We start from the raw sequence: 18,182 nt of genomic DNA, 5'->3' as shown, positions 1-18,182 counted from the left end.
ACTGGAGTTTTGAACCATTGCTGTAGGCCTATGGCTGCAATGGCGTTGCATTCCATTATCAGCAGCAAAATTGGTTCACATGGCTGATATCCTAAAAAAAGATTGACAATCAAATTAAACTAATTGGAGCGCTTATGACTGAACAAAAAGCACATGTTCATTTGAGAATACAACACAGAAACATTTGAGACAGATTCCCTTCCCCTCATAGACGATGCAATCTCAACCACACTGCACACTGCCCTAACCCATCTGGACAAGAGGAATACCTATGTGAGAATGCTGTTCATCGACTACAGCTCAGCCTCAAAACTCTTCATGTGACTTTTTAATAAAAAAAAATATTTATATATTTTACCCCTTTTTTGTGGTATCCAATTGTTTTAGTAGCTATTATCTTGTCTCATCGCTACAACTCCCGTACGAGCTTGGGAGAGACGAAGGTTGAAGGTCATGAGTCCTCCGATACACAACCCAACCAAGCCGCATTGCTTCTTAACACAGCGTGCATCCAACCCGGAAGCCAGCTGCACTAATGTGTCAGAGGAAACACCGTGCAACCTTGGTTAGCGCGCACTGCGCCCGGCCTGCCACAGGAGTCACTGGTGCGCGATGAGACAAGGATATCCCTACCGGCCAAGCCCTCCCTAACCCGGACTACGCTACTACTCCCGGTCACCGCCGGTTACGACAGAGCCTGGGCGGAACCCAGAGTCTCTGATGGCACAGCTGGCCCTTAACCACTGCGCCACCTCGGAGGCCCCCTTGTGTGTGACTTTTAAACTGTATTTTTGTTTACAAACTTTGCTAACATAGGTACACATATAATACATGGTACACAAGGTTGTGTGTAGGTTGGACACAAGGTTGTGCCCTCTTGGGACTTTCATTGGGACCTTTTTATCTGCATTCAAGGTTTCAATGCTCTGTATCTGAGGACAGAAAATATCACAAAGAAACAGGCTGCATTATACTAAAATTAGACAGCACTAAGTATTATTTTGCAATATTTCTCTGTCCGCATAGTTTTTCTCGCTAGGGGCTGGAACTGTCCTCCCACAAAGGTACAGTGCCTTGCGAAAGTATTCGGCCCCCTTGAACTTTGCGACCTTTTGCCACATTTCAGGCTTCAAACATAAAGATATAAAACTGTATTTTTTTGTGAAGAATCAACAACAATTGGGACACAATCATGAAGTGGAACGACATTTATTGGATATTTCAAACTTTTTTAACAAATCAAAAACTGAAAAATTGGGCGTGCAAAATTATTCAGCCCCCTTAAGTTAATACTTTGTAGCGCCTCCTTTTGCTGCAATTACAGCTGTAAGTCGCTTGGGGTATGTCTCTATCAGTTTTGCACATCGAGAGACTGACATTTTTTCCCATTCCTCCTTGCAAAACAGCTCGAGCTCAGTGAGGTTGGATGGAGAGCATTTGTGAACAGCAGTTTTCAGTTCTTTCCACAGATTCTCGATTGGATTCAGGTCTGGACTTTGACTTGGCCATTCTAACACCTGGATATGTTTATTTTTGAACCATTCCATTGTAGATTTTGCTTTATGTTTTGGATCATTGTCTTGTTGGAAGACAAATCTCCGTCCCAGTCTCAGGTCTTTTGCAGACTCCATCAGGTTTTCTTCCAGAATGGTCCTTTATTTGGCTCCATCCATCTTCCCATCAATTTTAACCATCTTCCCTGTCCCTGCTGAAGAAAAGCAGGCCCAAACCATGATGCTGCCACCACCATGTTTGACAGTGGGGATGGTGTGTTCAGCTGTGTTGCTTTTACGCCAAACATAACGTTTTGCATTGTTGCCAAAAAGTTCAATTTTGATTTCATCTGACCAGAGCACCTTCTTCCACATGTTTGGTGTGTCTCCCAGGTGGCTTGTGGCAAACTTTAAACGACACTTTTTATGGATATCTTTAAGAAATGGCTTTCTTCTTGCCACTCTTCCATAAAGGCCAGATTTGTGCAATATACGACTGATTGTTGTCCTATGGACAGAGTCTCCCACCTCAGCTGTAGATCTCTGCAGTTCATCCAGAGTGATCATGGGCCTCTTGGCTGCATCTCTGATCAGTCTTCTCCTTGTATGAGCTGAAAGTTTAGAGGGACGGCCAGGTCTTGGTAGATTTGCAGTGGTCTGATACTCCTTCCATTTCAATATTATATTTTGCACAGTTCTCCTTGAGATGTTTAAAGCTTGGGAAATCTTTTTGTATCCAAATCCGGCTTTAAACTTATTCACAACAGTATCTCGGACCTGCCTGGTGTGTTCCTTGTTCTTCATGATGCTCTCTGCGCTTTTAACGGACCTCTGAGACTATCACAGTGCAGGTGCATTTATACGGAGGTTTGATTACACACAGGTGGATTGTATTTATCATCATTAGTCATTTAGGTCAACATTGGATCATTCAGAGATCCTCACTGAACTGAAGTGAAGGGGCTGAATAATTTTGCACGCCCAATTTTTCCGTTTTTGATTTGTTAAAAAAGTTTGAAATATCCAATAAATGTCGTTCCACTTCATGATTGTGTCCCACTTGTTGTTGATTCTTCACAAAAAAATACAGTGTTATATCTTTATGTTTGAAGCCTGAAATGTAGCAAAAGGTCGCAAAGTTCAAGGGGGCCGAATACTTTCGCAAGGCACTGTACCTACCCTATCCAGAGGAGCCTACTCTCCCTTCTCGGACAGCTGAAACTGCTAGCTAATCCTTTCACCCTCTTCCATGGCTGTTTGCTGGCTAGCTAATAATACATTGTTTTTGATCATTTTCAAAATATGTTTACTTACTTGAATAGGTATTTATCCATTATTTTACCAGGTAAGTTGACTGAGAACACATTCTCGGAATAGTTACAGGGGAGAGGAGGGGGATGAATGAGCCAATTGTAAACAGAGGATTATTAGGTGACCGTTATGGTTTGAGGGTGTTATTGGGAATTTAGCCAGGACACTGGGGTTAACACCCCTACGATAAGTGCCATGGGATCTTTAATGACCTCAGAGAGTCAGGACACCCGTTTAACATCCCATCTGAAAGACGGCACCCTACACAGGGCAGTGGGATATTTTTTTAGACCAGAGGAAAGAGTGCCCCCTACTGGCCCACCAACACCACTTCCAGCAGCATCTGGTCTCCCACCCAGGAACTGACCAGGACCAACCCTGCTTAGCTTCAGAAGCAAGCCAGCAGTTGTATGCAGGGTGGTATTCTGCTGGTATGCTGACTTCCACTAGACAGTAGTCTCTGGTATTCTAACCGCGCCTGGTGCGGTTGCTAGGTGATTTGTGATGCAACTGCAAGCCGTCTATAGAACGTTAAATGTCTCCTCTCACTATTGGAAAGGCAAACGTCTCTGATAGGAATGTAGAATTTTTCATCTTGGTGTGCCACTTTTTCTTCCTCACTGCTAGGTGTGGGACCTTCGGCTTTCATGCTGGGGTCATTGTCCTCACTCTTGTCATCCCTGTGTAGGTGTCAAGCTTCCCCGTTAAACATGATGGCTCGTCCGCTCTTGAGAAAATGACTCTCTGAGAGTGCTTCTTCGGCACCAACTGTTCCAGTAGGTCTCCTAACCTGAGAGGACAGGGGGAATGAACACTAGTCTTGTGGCTAACAGTTATTGCTACCCTTGCATTGGGTTAAGCCCACTTGGTCATGCAGTATAAGGTTTTGTGAAGTGAAGCGGCTAAGAGGACAGAGTCAAGACAATATACTGTATATCCATTGCTCACTTTGCCCAAAATGAAATGTTATGCTCAAAAATTGGCCTGCAATCTGATAGGTTACACAATCATTGAAAAGTCCTGTCAACGTTGTAGAAATGTATTGTGGTGCCCTGTCTTTATATAGACCTTCACGCTTGACTCAGGGCAGTTGCTGCACATCAGACTGCAGACAAAATGTCCAGACGGTAACATGAGTGGAAATGGTTTAAATCCATAATCTATTTTGTGTTGCTTGGCACTGAGATTTTTAACATCTGATGTTAAATCATGTGGCAAGATGATTGTCTACTGTCTTTTAAAGGCACACAAACCCAGAATAGCTCTTAAACAATAAAGAGGAAGTATTATTGACCAAAATACACAGCATAAAGTACACTAGTAGCCAGAAAGTGATTTGCTGCTCGCTCTCTCTTGCGCGCATGTACATTCTCCCTCTCTCTATCTGTCTCACACACACTCATACACTAGGTGTTCTCTCCTCCAGATGCTTCAGTTTTGGAAATATGGCATGTATACTTGGGGGCTATGGTGTAAGATTGAATCCGACAGCTAGGAGCAGATCTTCCTAACTTGTATCTGTTACTATGTGTAACAAGATTATCTCCTTTAGACAGTGTTCAAAGCTAACACCTCTCAGCCCCCTGGGATTATACCACCTCAGCCTAATTAAAGGCCCACTGTCTAGAGCAGCACAAAGCGCTCAGATGCTAACCAGGCTAAATGTTCTTTTCACCAGATCAAACTTAAGGCACTAAACTGACATTTCCCAGTGTCCACCATTTTGTAATGAAAATTGAATACAAGTACACTACCAATCCAATGAATGTTCTTTAGTGCTTTAATAGGCTAAATCATAATTCTAGGCTATGCTATGACAAAACACAATATTGTCATACCATTTTGAAGTCATGAAAAGATCTGAACAACAAGAAATTATACACTGTAATACAATACTGTATGATAGTACAGTAGACTGGAGTATATTGTTTCATGCTACACAGAATTGTTTTCCATATGTCAACATCTGAACTTTTTCATTTCAGTGTGACTTGCGGTGCTCCTTGAGTCTGTTGATGCCCTGCATATGTTGTGATGTGTGTGTTCTCCACATCTTCGGCTAAACCTGACAGCTTGAGGCCTTATATTTATATTTATTTCCTGTCTACTGAGCTTTGTGCATCAGGCTCCATTGGTTAGTGATATCTACAACTCGTTCTACAAACCCCCCCCCCCTATTTGTTCCTGCTAATTAATGACTGTGACACTAATTAAAACCAGAGCTGCTCTCAATACCTTCTGCCTCCTTCAGAGAAACATTCACATTTCCATTTACTTGTCCCAGAGCCTTATGAATATTCTGGTGCAGGTTTTTAGGCGAGAAACGCAGTGGCAGGAAACTGTGCCAAGTGGGAGTGGGAGAGAGTATGGCAATTTGACAGAGATACAGGCAGGAGACGGGCCTGCCATGAGAATAGTGGGACCGAAAATGTAATTATGGCCAAGGAAAAATACATTTACATAATCCACAAAAATATATGCACATACATTTCCCATTATACAAATAAATTCAATGACCATACACAAATATACATTCAAAGGATACCGATTCTTATATCATTCTCATGCATTCACCAGAGAAAACATTTACATTGTTTGGTCTTGGGTCCAAAACAGACAGACATTAGAAAAGATAGAGAGAAATAATAATTACGTAGATACACCTGCTTGCTAAGCAACCTGCTGGGCCCATTTGAAACATCCTGCTGTTTTATTGTGTTGCACCTCTCAAGGAATCGGAGTGGACACAATTTTCTGAATGATAACATGTTAAATCTGTCGAAGTCGTGTGCACCGTGGTGTGTGTGTGTGTGCGTGCGTGCGTGTGCACATGCATGTGAATTAAGCTCTAATCTCTCTGTCTCTCTCCTCTTTACCACCCCCTGTTTTTTAGGCTGTTTAATCACAGCGTCTTGCTCCCTCTCGCTTGCACAATTGGTCCTAATGGCTGTCAGGGGAACTGCTGATTGACCAAGAGATTCCAGAGAATGAAAAATACATTTTTGTTACAAGTCACCCGTTTGCAAGTTTCATATTATGTTCTCTGATCCTGGTAGGACTGTACTTTCTGATTGGGGATAGTCTCCATCAGTATGAGGCTTCAGAAAATGAACCTCCTCCTTTTGGCTCCTGGACATTGGGAAATGTCTAATGCTGAACAAATGTGACTCATATAATATATGATATGTGATCGGGCCACAACCCTGACTTAATTTGCATAGCTTTATAGAAATGTTCATGAATCGTGCTTTACTCAGTCTTGGTGTGGGCACATTTTCCAGCAAAGCTCATATTTATCAATGCATAGGTTTAATGCATGACTATGTGTGAAATAGCATGTCTGCCTAATGACTGAAAATGAATCTTTAGCACCCAAAAAAATTGAGTTGCTGAGTTTAAACAAGCTCTGAACCTTTAGAGGATTGCTCAAGCTTGGATATGTCAAACCTAGACCTGGTGTAAGCCCCTTAGTGTATATGCAGTTTTTATGCTCCGTGTGGAAAGGTCATGCATTATATGCAATCTGTGTGTGCTTCAGAGGTTGGTCCTGAGAACATGTTCCTATAGTAAGTTACTGCCTGACACTGGGATTAGGGCTGAGAGCTTCTGAGAAGTGGAAGGGGCAAGAGGGAAAGAGTGAACAAATAGAAAAGGAAGATGGATTCAATGCATTTTTTTAATGCTCCTGGCCGTCTGACACAGATATAATAGAGTTGAGCTTGAACGATACATGAAACAGCATATTCACTTGTCAGCAATCTACTATAACCTTTAACCAAATTTCTCAAACCCTGCTTCACCCCAAGTTCACAATGTGTTGACTGACATGTATTTTTATTTACAGGTGTAAAGAAGGCTACCAAGGTATACGCTGCGACCAGTTCCTGCCGAAGACCGACTCCATCTTATCTGATCCGAGTAAGAACCTTTCCTTAATCATCTAATGAGAACTAAACACAAACTCCGGAAATAGTCATTGCACCTATTTGTTTTCATGGTTTCAGGTCTACATTCATATTAGATACGATAAACATGAACATTAAAGGGCATTGTCTCTTCACAAGTATCAAAAGTGCATAGGCTGTAAAGAGGGAAGGTTCAAATCAGTAATCTTTCTCAGTTTGATTACCGTGTTGCAATAGAAACACTTACTATCTCAATGCCAGTTTCTGAAGAAATCAATCTGTCTCTAACTCTCTCTATTCATCACACCTAAACTCCCAGCCTGGTTTTATAGACTAGACTTAACAATGTAAAATGTACATTGTGTTATGTTTGGTATGGTTACATAGGACAGATTGTTAAATAAGGCAAAATGAAAGTAGGGTGGTTGGTTGGGGGGATGGGGAACATATAATGCAAATGTCTAGCAAACCAAAGGATGCGGATTTCAATCTTATCATAGACAATTTGAGCATTTTAGCAAAATATCAACTTCTCAACTACTTACTACTTTTAGCTACAGTACTTTGCAACTACTTTGCATGTTAGCTAACTCTTCCCCTTACCCTAACCATTGTAGCTAACCCTAACCCTAACCTTAATCCTTTAAACTAACTCCTAAATGTAACCCTAACCCATAACCCTAAAACCTCACTAATGTTAGCCAGCTAGCTAACGTTAGCCACCTAGCTAGAATTCGTCAAATATCAAACGTTTGCAAATTCGTAACATATTGTATGTTTTGCCAATTTGTAACATAACATATAATATGGAATGGGGGATGGACATCCACAAATTAATACATACCATGCAAAACGTAATCTATCATTCTAAATGGAGTGTGATGGATTTACATTCAGAATAATACGAAATGCTCTGAGACCAGGTTGAAACTCCCCCCAACAGAACATAATAGTTAAGCTAGTACAGTCCTATCAAAGCAGATATGTCCTGCCTTCATGATAAAGTGATAAAATGCCCTCTGGAATATAACAGAGGCACAGGAAAAAGGTCCTTGAAAAATATGACATTTATTCTCAATAGCTGTCTATCTCCTTTCATTGGTGAATGCACAATATGTGGGTGTGTGTACTGTACAGTGGGATAAAAGAAAAGTTTTAAAAAACAGTTTGAAAGGAACAGAGTTGTTTCTTTAATTTGTGTATGTTTGCTAGAGTAGGGCTGTTATGGTGACCGTATTTCCGCCACACTGGAGGTCACAGGTCATGACCGCAGTAAAATTCCACGTGACCGTTAAGGCACGGTAATCTGCTTTTATGCACTTTGGACATGCTTTGGTAGTACACAACTCACTACCGACCATCATGTCACTAATGGCCTGGTACTCATGGCTCTATTGTCCCTCTAACCACTCTGACATCAATGCAAATACATTTGAAAATCACATCAAACAGTTTCTTGCTTTTAAACTCACCTCAATGTGCTTGATCAATTTGAAGAAAGAAATTCAACAAAAGGTTGAACCTGATTGAAAAACATTCTCATTATGGATGTTGTTTCAAAGCCTAACAATGAAATGGACAGCACTTTCTAAGGTGATGATTAATTCAAAACCCCCATTGGCATATTAGAGCATATGCATAGGCCTATATATGAGCCCAAGCCAAAAAAAACAAGAACCTGAATTCAAATAATGATTGTGCCATTCAGTGGCGATTTTAGCATGTAAATATTGTTGGTGCAAACCCCCCCCCATATTTTTTTTATATGCATGCCAGCAAAGTGGCAGGTAGCCTAGGGGTTAGAGCGTTGGACTAGTAACCGTAAAGGTTGTAAGATCAAATCCCTGAGCTGACAAGGTAAAAATCGGTTGTTCTGACCCTGAACAAGGCAGTTAACCCACTGTTCCTAGGCCATCATTGAAAATAATAATTTTTCTTAACTGAGTTGCCTAGTAAAATAAATACAAAATGCCACAACTCAACCATAAACAATACATTTAATGCTCTATAACGCTGACAAACAATGTGCCTATATAAAGCTGTCCCAACACCATAACCACTAACACACCTAGTTATCAGTGGAGCCTTGTCTGGCAGCAAGACAGTTCATTCAGCCTAATTTACAGCCTATAAAAAAATCATGGCTGACTTGCGTAAACAAATGTGGGTTCTAAAAACAATTGCGATGTACAAACTATGGCATAAGGGGACGACGAGCTGATAAGAGGCCATCTGTAATTTTGATTAAGACATTAATAAGCGAGCTAGGACTGACATACTCAATATAACTATTTGTTCAACACCGTTTGAAATGTACAGCAACAGAATTCAGAAAATGGGCCTTTCTTACAATATTCTCAATGTACACCAAGTCAGAACCGTAGGTTAAATAATGGGGGCCTATAAGCAGACAATGAAAGCAATTACAATATTCGTCAGTGATCTTCAGGTCGGAGCTCTAGAAAGAGGCCCGATTTCCAGACTTGCAATTCCGAGTTGGATGACCATTCAAAACATATTTTCTCAGTCAGAGCTTGTTTCTTTCAGAGTTCTCAGCTGTCTTGAACCCACTGAAGTCAGATTTCTCAGTTCTGAGTTTCCAGTTGTTTTGGCGTGGCAGAAGTCATGCTGGATTGACTGTTGAATGTTTATCCATTCAAGCTTGGAAAAGAGACCCTTAATCCCAGACTTGTAACCACACACCCGGCCCACTGAACAGCAGGTCAACCACTAATTCCTTCCGAACCACTATTTGTTGAATTTTCTATTTCCAACTTGTTTATGTTTATGTTCAATGGTCGATGAGCACTGATATGTTTTATATATAATTTATCTTCATTATTTCTCTTCATTTAACATGGATTAAAAAGCATCTGCCAGTACATTACATTGTTGACTTTATTCATGATGATGTCTGCTAGCTAATATTTTGAAAGTATGATGTTGACATGATCAGTCCAATCAAAGCTATTGTAGAGATAATGTGATTTGACGTAATTGTATCTGTGGCCAATGACCTTGAGCTTTCTAACACGGAACCCAAACCGGCTGCGCGCGTGCACCATCGCGCGCTATCGTGCGCAATCGTGCATAAATGTATTTTGCGCCCCCCACACCAAAGGCGATCACGACACGCAGGTTAAAATATCAAAACAAACTCTGAACCAATGACATTAATTTGGGGACAGGTCAAAAATCATTAAACATGTATGGTAATTTAGCTATCTAGCTTGCACTTGCTAGCTAACGTTAATTTGTCCTATTTATCTAGCTTGCTGTTGCTAGCTAATTTGTCCTGGGATATAAACATTGAGTTGTTATTTTACCTGAAATGCACAAGGACCTCTACTCCGACAATTAATCCACACATAAAACGGCCAACCGAATAATTTCTAGTCATCTCTCCTCCATCCAAGTTTTTTAATTGTATAATTTATATGGTAATCGCATCTAAACTTTCATTGTATTACCACAACTACCGGCAAAACAGTTCGTCTTTCAGTCACCCACGTGGGTATAACAAATGAGGGGATGGCACATGGGTACCTGTTTCTATAAACCAATGAGGAGATGGGAGAGGCAGATCTTTCAGCGTGATCTGCGTCAGAATTAGGAATGAGTTCTATTTTAGCCCTTGGTGTAGCAGACGCTCATTGGCGCGCGTGAGCTTTGTGGGTGCAATAATTGAATAACATGGATTTCTACATTTAATTTGTGACGCTCGCTTACGCGACGTGTCCGGTCTGGTCAGCATGTTAGATGGGCACTTCTAATGTAACTCTATGGCAGCACCCACGGAGCTTGAATTTTCAAGCTCTACCCTTACATTTTGCGGTGACGTAGTGTCCCCATGAGTGATAGAACACTGAGCCAATCAAAGCGCTATTAAGATCTCTTTGGTACATAATTGGTTTAGCCTATACTCCAAACTGTTACAAATTTTAGTAATCACCTTTGAGTGTGTACTGTATTATAATGCATACTGGCTGGACTGGTTACCATAAACTACGCTCCAAAGTTCGTATCCGTGAGTCTGGGAGAGAACATATAGGCCTTGCCGATGCTGTTGGTTCATTGATGTTCAGGCTTACAAATATAGCCTCCCTTCTATTTGATTTTGAATAGCCTAGTAATATGGGATTTTTTTATTTTTGCGTAATTGATGAGCTGACACATTACCTTTAGCTACAGAATATCTCACCACCGTGCATCTCCATGTCCTCCCCTCTCTCCTTCATTCCTTTCTTGAGCGTGCAGAGAGAGGGGCTGTCAACAGTTGTTTAAATATATTTTGTTGTGAAAACATGTTCCTATCGATGTTCCCAAAAATATTTAACTTGGTTTCCCAAATTAAGCAGTGGGTGTCTGCAGGAACACGGTTGGTTGGAGAGCCCATAGCATACAGAGTTTGGGGCGAAATATCACCTGTCATCCAGCAAGAGGATGCATGCTCATCAAACAGTGGTTGATGCTGAGTGAAATAACCGGAGTAGCCTACCCAGCATATGATTGGAAAACTAACAGGTGGCAAAGTGGCCTCAATTAGCTTTTCGAGCTATTCCCTGCCACTGTTCCTGCCCATTTGATAATAGGCCATTCCAAATCTAAACTAATTTGACATATGTGACCGACTGCCTTGATTCTGTCTTCTGTAGCACAATGTGAAATTGTGTTTTTTACATTGGATAAAAGCAGAGACACCTAGCAACAAAAAGTTATATCATACACTGCAATTGAGGAGCAATGGGAAAGTATTTATGCTTTGAAAGTTGACAAAATTGTAACTTCACTTGTGAGAAAATGGTCTTTGAATGTTTTGGTACCTACTGGAGAGTTCTTCTTTGTCTACACCCATTCAGCATCATTCACATCGTTCACACCCATCGTTCACACCATCATTCACACAAGCTTTAGCTCCACAAATCTCTTTAAGGGTTGATCCGAGTATTCTGTCCTTACAACAGCAATCAAATCAATTCAATTTTATTTGTCACATACACATGGTTAGCAGATGTTAATGCGAGTGTAGCGAAATGCTTGTGCTTCTAGTTCCGACAATGCAGTAATAACAAGTAATCTAACTAACAATTCCAAAACTACTGTCTTGTACACAGTGTAAGGGGATAAAGAATATGTACATAAGGATATATGAATGAGTGATGGTACAGAGCAGCATAGGCAAGATACAGTAGATGGTATCGAGTACAGTATGTACAAATGAGATGAGTATGTAAACAAAGTGGCATAGTTTAAAGTGGCTAGTGATACATGTATTACATAAGGATACAGTCGATGATATAGAGTACAGTATATACGTATGCATATGAGATGAATAATGTAGGGTAAGTAACATTATATAAGGTAGCATTGTTTAAAGTGGCTAGTGATATATTTACATCATTTCCCATCAATTCCCATTATTAAAGTGGCTGGAGTTGAGTCAGTGTCAGTGTGTTGGCAGCAGCCACTCAGTGTTAGTGGTGGCTGTTTAACAGTCTGATGGCCTTGAGATAGAAGCTGTTTTTCAGTCTCTCGGTCCCAGCTTTGATGCACCTGTACTGACCTCGCCTTTTGGATGATAGCGGGGTGAACAGGCAGTGGCTCGGGTGGTTGATGTCCTTGATGATCTTTATGGCCTTCCTGTGACATCGGGTGGTGTAGGTGTCCTGGAGGGCAGGTAGTTTGCCCCCGGTGATGCGTTGTGCAGACCTCACTACCCTCTGGAGAGCCTTACGGTTGAGGGCGGTGCAGTTGCCATACCAGGCGGTGATACAGCCCGCCAGGATGCTCTCGATTGTGCATCTGTAGAAGTTTGTGAGTGCTTTTGGTGACAAGCCAAATTTCTTCAGCCTCCTGAGGTTGAAGAGGCGCTGCTGCGCCTTCTTCACGATGCTGTCTGTGTGAGTGGACCAATTCAGTTTGTCTGTGATGTGTATGCCGAGGAACTTAAAACTTGCTACCCTCTCCACTACTGTTCCATCGATGTGGATAGGCACCCAAGCTAACAGTTGTCACAGGGACATTTTATTAAAATGGACACTTGTATAGTGGTCATTTGTTAAGACACACAGCTAGCTTACTAAACAATTAACCATAATCACAACTCATGGCATTACTACCCTACTATCTGCAGGTAGCTAACCAACCAGGTTCAATGTTAGTTAGCTAACATTAGACTATAACAAGCAAAGCAAATGGATCTGAGGTACAAATAATACGATCATACACTTAACGTTAGCTAGCGTGCCAGCCAGCTAATGTTAGCTAGTTAGCTAGCTAAACAATGAACTATAATCTCTACTCATGACGTTACTACCCTGCATGAATCTTCAGGTAGCCAACCAACCAGATTCAATTTTAGCTAGCTAAAATTAGGCTATAACTTACCAAGCAAATGGCTCTGAGGTACGAATAATAAGATCACACATATAAAGTTAGCTAGCGTGCCAGCCAGCAAATGCTAGCTAGCTAACGATACACTTTAACTTGAAATTAAAAGACTTTATGTCAAAATTAGAAATGTGTAATAGCTAGACTATATTACCCTTGGTCTGAAATTGGAGTAGATAGCCAGAGCGAATTTACCAGCTACGTCTGTCAACAGTTGTTGTTGTGACATTCTATTGAAATGCATACTTGCATAGTGGAGTCTTTTGTTAAGACATGTAGCTCGCTAGCTAAACAATGAACCATAATCCCAACTCATGACTTTACTACCCTGCATGAATCTGCAGGGAGCTAACCAACCAGGTTCAATATTAGCAATCTAACAGTAGGCTAAAACTAGCCAAGCAAATGGCTCTGAGATACAAATAATACGATCATACACGTAATGTTAGAGAGTGAGCCAGCCAGCTGACGTTAGCTAGCTAGCTAACAGTACACTTTAACTTGAAATGAAAACAACTTTGTCAAAATTAGAAATGTATAATATCTAAAAATGTAGCTTTCTAGACTATCTTACCCATATACATCACGGATGCCATGGTTGCCCTTAGTTTGAAGATTTAACGGAAGCTAACACTGTTCCGTAAAGTTTTTGCGTTCCCGAGGCATTTAAACGAGGCTGCAATGAAAACTAATTGGACTGTAGCAACTGTGTTGGGTGTAAACTACGTTTCTATTCAAGCGTTGATTGACATGGTAACAGACCAATAGTATTCAAGAAAAGTTTAACAAACTGACCCCTCTGACCCTGTACAATACATTGTGATGTATAACGATGTCACGTATGGCATGCATTACTCAACACATTGCTTGCCATACAGCTTCTTTCTACCAGGGGTAGTGCCTTCCACCAAGGGACAGGGAAAGGGGGATACCTAGTCAATTGTACAACTGAATGTATACATTTTCTGTGTTATCGCTGCAAGCCATCATGACTCTCAAAAGCCGTGACAGCCGCGGTATACTTGTGAAGATAACTTTAGCATCACCCTAAAAACCCTATTCAAATTCAACACAAACCTTCAAATAGGTATGTAATGACACTTTATAAGCTCTTTAAAGTGTTTTATTAAAATTTTTGAGGTAATAAGTTGGACATATCTCCAAATTTCACTATTACTCAGTAGCCTTTGCTTCCCCCTCCTCAATTAAAAAAAAAATCAGGCAGAGTGCCATTGCCTTCTTCAATCATGCAGAGAAGGGCAAAATGAAGGTCGCGTCATTGATTTAGCTGGAAAGCGGAGAAATTGTGATTTACAGTGGTATTCATATTACAGTTGACCTGGAAGTGCTCATTTTTGGGGCGCTAAAATATGGTCACGTGTATATTCTCCAACATTATTTTAACATTTCTACAAACTTCAAAGTGTTTTCTTTCCAATGGTACCAATTATATGCATATCCTGGCTTCAGGGCCTGAGCAACAGGTAGTTTACTTTGGTCACGTCATTCAGGCGGAAATTGACATAAAAAGGGGCCTGATTTCAAAACCCCGTCCTGCAGAAAGTGGAGCGCAACACTTATGCAGTTCTACTAAGCAATATATATTTTTAAAAAGCTGCGTTAGACAGGATTACCTACATATACTAACCAGCTCAAACAGACAGAAAGAAGCATGCTATATGGCAGACCAATCCAAACTCATCTCTCGGCATGTCCATGCCTCTCATTGTCTCAGCTAATCATGGCTAGGGGGAAGGTTGGGAACTTTTTCTGTGGCTAAACCAATTAGGCTCGTAATGTATCAATGTATTCGTATTTACAGATGGCATACACGTTTGTTATTAAGGCACATGAAAGTTCACATGTTTTTTGAAGACATTTCTGCCAAAAAAAACGCATTTTGATAAAAAAATATGAAGTTCAAATGGCTCTTGTGTGAAGTAGTGATCCGTGACATACGCCTAGTTTCCTGAAACGGGTCACATATTAATAAAGACAATATTAAATTGAGAATAGTCAGATGGGTGAAAATATGATCACTTGATGAGAGAACAGCTGTGCAGCCTGAGGCAAGGAACAGAGCTCAAGCTTTTTTTGCGACTTTCTTAAATCATCAATAGTGTAATGAACATGATGGGAGACAGAGAGCTGGTTTCAAGCGCAGGGTGCGCAGCAGGAGTTTATTGTAAAGGACCACAGGAGGAGGCAGGTAGCTGGATCCAGGGGCAGACAGACGTTCATACACAGGGGGTCCAAAAAGGCAACAGTACAGGCAGGGAAAAGGCTAGTAACGTCATCCGGGAGATCAGGCAGCAGGTTGATAACATGACATCCGGCAGGAATAGGCAAAAGGCTTCGTTAGTGAGGCAGGCGAAAACTACCATAAACGAGAGGAGTAAATTATGGGAAAAACAGAGCCCCGAATAGAAGTGTCACAAAACAAACAATACCTCACAATGATGGGGTGCAAAGAACTGAACTACATAGTGTGTGATAATAACATAAAGGTGTGTGAACATGTGATCAGAATCAAGGTGATTGGGATCTGGAGAGTGAGCTGCGTTCAGGGGATCTATGTGTTTGAGAGCGTGAGTTAGAAGCAGACAAATAGCCTATAGTTGCACTATGCAGCCATATATGTTTTGATTTATAAGACATTCTAAGGTTTGTATCATCCACAACTAAAGTTGCCAAATAACTGTCAATCTAGTGTTTGTGACCTGTTTCAATTATCAATTTTACACACAACATAGCCACTTCAAATGCGCACTTGCTCCGGAATGGAAAAAATTCCTTTCTATTTTATTCAGCTAAGTTCAATTACATTCTACTTACTATAAAAGCATATCATAGAAAATAATGGCACGGAACTTGTAAGCAAGTCTTGTCTGCTGAATGAACAAGCCTACAGCCTATGGCATGGCGCATAGCCAGATAACATACAGTAGGCCGACTCATATTCTGTTCTTCTTAGTTTAAGTTAAATAAGTGAGACAGGCAGTCGTTTCCATTACAATAACCAGCTGACAAAATGTCATGACCGCAAGAACCCTATGTTAGGGTCATAATGCCTCTCACAATACCGGGCCATTGATGTCTTGGTTCTTTTACTAACCTCAGTGAGTCAGCCTACTAGGCTCAGCAATACTACAGAGTAGCGTCTGACTAAATATGTTGCATTTTTGACTTGAGGGGAAATTAGAAGAAAGCATCAAAATCCACCTGTCTGTGTACAGAGATTTTAATTGAGTTCGTCCAAGGAAGCTCCATGGGTATCATGTTCTTAACCACAGATTCCTCTTGAATCGTTGTGTGACTTTTATTCCTCACAGTTTTTAATAGAGAGGTTAATTAAAGACATGATTATCTACCGAGAAGTGATTTCAATTGATTTGATCTTGCTGGGGGAAATAAACTTAATGCAAAAAAGATTAGTTTGAGACCTGTGACAGATTCATAAGAGTGGTCATTTGAGAGAGTGAGTGTAAGTTATTGCCCAAATTAAACTGGCACCGACAATCCTTGCTGTAGCTTGCAGAAGTCCAAATCCATTCAGCGAAAAGCGGAGGGTGTGTTTTATTGTCAACCATGGCATTTGGACCATGCAGTTTAAACAGTTATATTATTCACCCCTACTCTCCTTCTCCCAATTAGAAATGATCTAGGCTTCCATTGCCCCAACAGTCCTCTACAGCTCAAACTGTCCCAGCCTCACCCCTTCTTCTCCTTCCTTTCCTCCACTCACTGTCCCCCAGGTAAACTAATATTACATACAGGGCCTCACTGGTAGGCCAGGATGATTCTGTCAAGGCCTTTGGCTCACTAAGGCTGTCATGAGTGGCACAGTGGGTCTAAGAGAGGTGGAACCTTTCAAAATAACTGTCCTCATCCTCAAAAGCTCCACTGGTCATGGCTTAATCTCTCCATCAAAGCAGGACAAAGTCCAGATTTAGAAGAGGATGGGAGCATCTGTCTCCCCCTGGAACTAGCCTGTTGGGATCCTTGGATAACTCTGCCTGCCAAAACAAATCTTATTACAAGTTCAAGGAGCCTTTCACTGATTAGACCCCATATCTGTTGCAGGAATATGGCTTCAAACTGCTGATAGTTTTACTCTGCTACTCTAGATCTAAGTTATTGGGTTATTGGGTTTCTCCTGTCATTTGGCCAAAATGTAATAATAACAGATTGGCCCAGGATAGTTCCCAGTGCAGTCTTATATTCAGCCAAAATTCCACCAGTAAGGGAACAGAATAGATATGCTTGAACATATATTTGATTTGTTTGTGAAAAGAATATCTCACTGCTTGGCACACTCTATTTGTATGAACATTCACAGTATAATGTGCCATGCAGGAGTCAAGTGAAACCAAATGTATTCTGTTTGAATAGGGAATGTAATCACCATCCGTTTCTCTCTCCTTCCATGTTAAACACCCTTCCTTTCATCTCCAGCACTCCTCCGCTCCCAGTGTCTTGGGTACAGAATAACATTTCAACCTGGTAAATCGCTGAGGAAAACTCTAGGCTGGGCTGTTGAGGCATACTCCTTTGCATGGCTCTAAGGGACATATCAAAATGTAACCTGGGGGAGGGGTGGTCCAAAATAGGGGAGGGTTGTCCAATTGTTTTGTTGCTTTGGGGAGGATTGTGTTTTTTTGGGGTGGAGGGTCACAGCGTAGGGTAATGCGTTTTTTCTCTGGTTTACGTTTGCTCTTCTACTTGTATTTTCAGTATTAAACAATGGCTTGACTTACTTTTGATATTACCCTAATAAAGTTTAGAAACATTTGTGAAGGTTTGGTATGGTTTGGATATTGTTAAGCTTTAGCTACTGCAGGCCTATGATACACAATATACTGTATAAAAAAGTATGTGGACATCGCTTCAAATTAGTGGATTTGGCTGTTTCAGCCACACCTGTTGCTGACATGTATATACAATTCAAGCACACAGCCATGCAATCTCCGAAAACAAACAATGGCAGTAGAATGGCCCGTACTGAAGACATGGCACCATCATAGGAGGCCACCTTTTCAACAACTCAGTTCTTCAAATTTCTGACCTGCTAAAGCTGCCATGG

The 18,182-nt window shown here is 41.0% G+C and overlaps 1 protein-coding gene across 1 annotated transcript in view; it reads left to right on the top strand.

Moving 5' to 3' along the window:
• LOC139381571 (pro-neuregulin-3, membrane-bound isoform-like) overlaps positions 1-18,182 on the top strand; it is a 513,481-nt gene that overhangs the window by 382,819 nt on the left and 112,480 nt on the right. Inside the window, exon 3 of the mRNA XM_071125214.1 lies at positions 6,649-6,722. Within this exon, the coding sequence (XP_070981315.1) occupies positions 6,649-6,722 (74 nt within the window). The remainder of the gene's footprint in view (positions 1-6,648; positions 6,723-18,182) is intronic.

Source organism: Oncorhynchus clarkii, chromosome 23 (genome assembly GCF_045791955.1).
Source record: "Oncorhynchus clarkii lewisi isolate Uvic-CL-2024 chromosome 23, UVic_Ocla_1.0, whole genome shotgun sequence".
Classification (NCBI taxonomy): Eukaryota; Metazoa; Chordata; class Actinopteri; order Salmoniformes; family Salmonidae; genus Oncorhynchus; species Oncorhynchus clarkii.
Note: the sequence above shows the minus strand (reverse complement) of the source record. Positions and strands in the feature narration are given on the sequence as shown.